We start from the raw sequence: 5,455 nt of genomic DNA on the forward strand, positions 1-5,455 counted from the left end.
ATAGTGTGACTTTTATTTATACCTTTTCAGCCCGTTTTTTTTTTTGCAGTCGATAGTTTTATTAGAGGCAAGACTGAAAAGCAGGAATTGGAAGAGGCGACGGAGGCCAATCATAGGAAATAGGGCGCACATGTGAATTTGGGATTTCTGCGCGCTGGGAGTGTTTGCAGGGGGAAGAAGGTTTGGCGTTCGCTGTTCCTCGCGGATAAATCTCGTTTGAGTGACTTAAAGTAAACAGACAAAGACACACGTGAATGTGTGTTTTCGCTGTTTTGCTGAACGTGATGACTTGAAGCCGAGGCTGGAAGTTGAGAGGTGACTGTGCGTGCGCCATGGGAAACGCATGACCGGCGAGGTGCGACTAATTTGGCCCATTTCCTTGTTGAGCCTTTGAGGTAAAATGTGAAGAAATCCCGCTCGTCGTTTCTAGCTTTTTCGAAATGATATTTGGCTCATATTTATGCAAGTAACTCCAGATTATTTGCGCTTGAAATGCATTAGAAAAAGATCTAAAATGTTGAATGTGGTGCGCGGAGAGCTTGGCACTTCGGCTACGTCTATACCCTGGATGTAATAGTGAAAATAAACTTGACGGCAATCATGACAAATTTTCTCTTGATATTACCGGACGCTTTCTAATTGAATTAGAGTAGTGCGACCATTGGCTGTAGAGAGGGCTGGTGCCCCCGCATGGTTCTCCAAAAGCTCCTCCCCTATCGCTTACAATCAGTTGGGCGTGTGGAGAACTACATCTTATAAGAGCCGCTGAGCGTCTCATGTCCAGCCCATAATCTGATCTGAAAATCCGTAGGTGAGGAGAAGGTTCAACCTTCTTCCATCATTCGTAAGGGAGGGAGGCGTGCAGAGACAGAAGCAACCAGGGCGCTGGTGATCGTGTCGCCTCCTTGGCTGAGATTCACTCTCCCGGACTCCTGAAACTCTTCTTATTTATTGCAAGAACTAAACAATGCAGTTAGAGAACATCCTTCCCAGCGCCAGCATCAATTTACCCAAGACCTTTTACAATCTCTCCTCGTCGGACAGTGCCAACAACAGCCCGAGGCCATCATCGCAGCTTGAATATCAAGACGTCGACCGGACGGAATCAGAGTCTAGCAGCGCTCCTAAGAAATATCTGAGCGGGGTGGGGAACGGGATGCTGGGTGAGGGAGAGGGGGACACTTTCACTAAAACCGGGCCCGATGGGAGGAAGGGCTCCCCGGTGCTGGGTGAGGACGAGTTGACGAGCGGTCGGCGTTACAACATAGACGAACTTGGCTCTGACAGGTACTTCATCTCGTCGTCCCAGCCGAGTTCCGACATGGCCAGCCCCTGTTCCCTCTTTCCCTATGGACAGACGGGGTCGGTGTACACCGGGTCCAGCAGCTCCAGGTACCCGGCTTCACTTCATTACGGATCCGTCCTGCCACCAACGGGCTTCTCCTCCTCGTCCGTGTGCACCGGCCGGAGCCAGTTTAGCAGCGGAGGGTACCAGTTCAGCCAGGGTCCGGGCTGTTTGTACCCCTCCTATCCCGGGACGGGGACGGGTATTGGCTCCATGTCCCTGCCGGGGTCCGCCGCCGGAGCCAGAGCGCAGGTCTATCTGTGCAACCGGCCTCTGTGGCTGAAATTCCACCGGCACCAGACCGAGATGATCATCACCAAACAGGGCAGGTAAGCAGACGCGCGGCCGGAGGGTCTGCAGGCCCGGTTTAAACCAGCGGCAGCCATGTCCAGAAAATCGTTTCGTTTTTATGTTTCCAGTTGGCTCGTTTAGACTGTTTTTCAGGACATCGCTCACTTTTAACACATTTTTACGCATGAGCTAAATTTTACGCACACGATCCAAATCTTCCTTTTGCGCATTTTTAGGGATTTTAAATTGCAAGTTTTCGTTTCTGGTAAATTGTAAATGCACAAGCGCAACATGCTGAATACGACGCTGATGCCACTTGCCTGTATCTCAGATGTAATGTTGAAACGTTCTTCCAAATGCAACACGCGAAGTTTTCTTGTCGAGTCTGGCCCGCTTTCTGAGCACAGCTGTTTAATTACTCCTGTTTTCCTTTTTCCAGACGGATGTTCCCATTCCTCAGTTTCAACATCACTGGTCTCAACCTCACGGCCCATTACAATGTCTTTGTGGAAATTGTTTTGGCTGACCCGAATCACTGGCGCTTTCAGGGAGGAAAGTGGGTCACTTGTGGAAAAGCAGATAATAATATGCAAGGTGAGTTTCAGAACCAATGACACTTATTTCAGCTCGGGCAAATTTGTGTTTCGTGTTTCTAAATACCTGAAAAATGAATAGAAAATAAATGAATAGAAAGCGTTTAGAAATGATGCAGCAATGTTGCATTTAGTCATGACAGCTTGACGATGTGAGAATGAAATCTGGGTGTTAAAAGATTGATATTGTTTTGGAAATAAAGGCAGTTTTTATTTTAGCCAATGTGGCGATTTTGCCTGTTTTTAATGCAATGATTTAGGCATTTGACTACAATTTTAAATTTGAAGTGTCAAGTCATCTCGGGAACCAGTGTGTGTAAAATTGCTGGTTCAATACACCTTTTAAATGACTGGTGCTCTAAATAGTTGTACCTTTAAATAAATGCATTCAAAAATGATGAATTCTTCATTAGATGATTTAATAAAATAAAATAATTAGTAGAAAAAGAAGCAATTTTTAGATGCTTTTTAAACAAAACTTTAACATTTCATACCAGTAATTTCATTTATCCTTCTCTAATCTTCTATCAAATATTTGTTTTTCTTAAAACATTATTCATGTTTTAAGTTTCCATTTTAATATTACCAACATATTCTTCAGATTATTAAAATAAAAGGATCAGGTGCATTATCAGCCACTGAAAAATAATGTCTGAGAGAAGAATCTGATTATTTTAATGCATGTTTAGACAGCATGGTTTGCACAGACACAAGCGCTCTTCTTTTCTCATTCTTCTGTTTTCATTTTTCTTCTATTTCAGGTAACAAAATGTACGTCCATCCTGAATCTCCAAACACTGGTGCTCACTGGATGAGGCAAGAAATCTCTTTTGGCAAGCTGAAGCTGACCAACAATAAAGGGGCCAACAACAACAACACACAGGTCAGATACTGATTTACGATTTGGCAAATTGTGAATTTGAGCACATGTTTACTGGTGTCGTCACCATTGTTTCTGATTTTATAATAATTTGGCACCAATAATTATTTCAAACTCATAACTTACAAGCTTGATTGTCACCTTTTTCAAGATATTTGATAACAAAAATACTCATTTTATTTTTTTGAAAAAGAATGCACTTCCTGTTTTGAAATCTACGGCGTTGCACTCATCACACATTTCCCCTTTTGCAGATGATAGTTTTGCAGTCGCTTCATAAATACCAACCGCGGCTGCACATCGTGGAGGTGACAGAAGACGGAGTGGAGGACATGAGCAACGAGGCCAGAACTCAAACCTTCACCTTCCCAGAGAACCAGTTTATAGCCGTCACCGCCTACCAGAACACAGATGTAAGCATTTCAGCAAAAGCTTTTGTTTGATTTAGAGTTTATTCACCTATTTAGACACAAATTTGAATGGCATGTATTAAAATTTCTTTATTACTGTTCTTCAGTCAGCCGGTGCCGTCGCTTGCCTTAAGATGCACATTATTGATGCAGGATCTGTGTTTCTGTTTTCTCTCAGATCACACAGCTGAAGATAGATCACAACCCTTTTGCGAAAGGCTTCCGGGACAACTATGACTCGTACGTGTCTTCCTGCCTGAAGTGATCTGTTTTTCTTGTCGTACACAATTTAATGCATGCATTTTTTCCCTGCAACTGATTTATTTTTTTTATTTGTTGCACAGGATGTACACAGCTCCGGAGAGCGACAGGTTGACTCCTTCCCCAACAGACTCCCCTCGCTCCACCCAAATTGTGCCCGGGGCCCGCTATGCCATGCAGCCTTTCTTTCAGGACCAGTTTGTCAACAACCTGCCTCAGAACCGCTTCTACGCCAGCGAGCGGGCTGTTCCCCAAACCAACAGCCTTCTCTCTCCACAGAGCGAGGACCCCAGCGCCGCTGCCTCTGCCCAGCGCTGGTTTGTCCCCCCAGTCCAGCAGCCGGGCTCCAACAAGCTGGATCTGTCCTATGAGAATGACTATTCCACCAGTAGCCTGCTGTCCTACGGCATCAAGCCCCTGTCCCTGCAGACGTCCCACGCCCTCAGCTACTACCCAGACTCGGCCTTCGCCTCAATGGCCGCAGGCTGGGGCACCAGAAGCTCTTACCAGCGCAAGATGACCACAGGCCTGCCCTGGTCCCCTCGCCCAAGCCCCCCAGCTTTCCCGGAGGACCAGCTGGGGGTTACTAAAGACAAGCTGCCTGAGGAAAGCGCGCCGCCAGCCTCGACCTGGATTGAGACATCCCACTCACTGAAATCGGTGGACTCTGCCGATTCTGGCGTGTACTCCGTGGTGTGCAAAAGGCGCAGAATGTCCCCTGGGGGCTCAAGCACAGAGAACTCCCCTACCATCAAGTGTGAGGACTTGACTACGGAGGAGTACAACAAGGACAACCCAAAAGGCATGGGTTATTATGCATTCTACACAAGCCCCTAAGACTGTATTTATTGAAACTGAATATAATTCTTCTGTTTATTACTGAGTGCTCTCCTTTCCTTGTTAATGTCTTTTTTCTCTTTTCTCTAAAGGTGCCAAAGCTTAGTGTTCCCCCAAGCAAGCTGCACAAGGTTATTTTCCCAGGCCAGCCCCTCTCACATACCTGAGCAGAAACATGCATAGTGATTGTTGTTTTTGAAAAAGCATGTCCCTTTTTAAACATTTATTTTTACAACTTTTTTTTTTTTTTTACAAATGTGATTTTTTTTCTCCCTCCCTGCGTATTTAAGTCTTTTTCGTTGTACAGTATTCGTGCACTTTAGAATGTGATGTATCTTGTACAAATTGTCTTCATGGAGGTGTTATTAAATGGATAATAAAACAGCTTTTCACAAAGCATTGTCCAAATGACTTTCTCAGAATGTTTTATTCATATATGATGGCCATGTGACATTAAGATTTACTTTTATCAGCTGTAAATAAAAATCTATACATGCATTTTATATGCATACAATAGCTGTGGCAGAACCCAAAATAACTGGATCTGATATATTTTCAGCTAAATGTAAAAAAAAAAAAAAAAGGTGAACGTCTTGTAATGCAGTGAATGTGTACGAGTCAGACGGCCTGTAACTCTACTGTAATTTCTGGCTTGTAACCTAGGCCATCAGTTTGGGCCTCTAAAATGGAGGCCCCTGATTGGTTGCTGCCAACAGGCTTGATGTTGCAACAAGTAGTATAAAATCTACTGTGCATCTGAATAACACAGTGCTTTCCAGCAGGGTGGAGGGCAATAAAATATAGCCAATTTTATCGTATTTTGTATTGATTTTAACAA

General features: G+C 44.5%; 1 protein-coding gene across 1 annotated transcript; it reads left to right on the forward strand.

Moving 5' to 3' along the window:
* The first annotated feature begins 867 nt into the window (after nt 1-867).
* On the forward strand, nt 868-4,843 carry eomesa (eomesodermin homolog a). Its single transcript, XM_041955126.1, has 6 exons — nt 868-1,674; nt 2,076-2,230; nt 2,991-3,112; nt 3,364-3,522; nt 3,698-3,759; nt 3,864-4,843. Exons 1-6 carry the CDS (start codon nt 968-970, stop codon nt 4,615-4,617), a joined length of 1,959 nt encoding a protein of 652 aa, XP_041811060.1. The 5' UTR covers nt 868-967; the 3' UTR covers nt 4,618-4,843.
* The last annotated feature ends 612 nt before the right edge of the window (nt 4,844-5,455 follow it).

Source organism: Chelmon rostratus, chromosome 16 (genome assembly GCF_017976325.1).
Source record: "Chelmon rostratus isolate fCheRos1 chromosome 16, fCheRos1.pri, whole genome shotgun sequence".
In the NCBI taxonomy this organism is placed as follows: domain Eukaryota; kingdom Metazoa; phylum Chordata; class Actinopteri; order Chaetodontiformes; family Chaetodontidae; genus Chelmon; species Chelmon rostratus.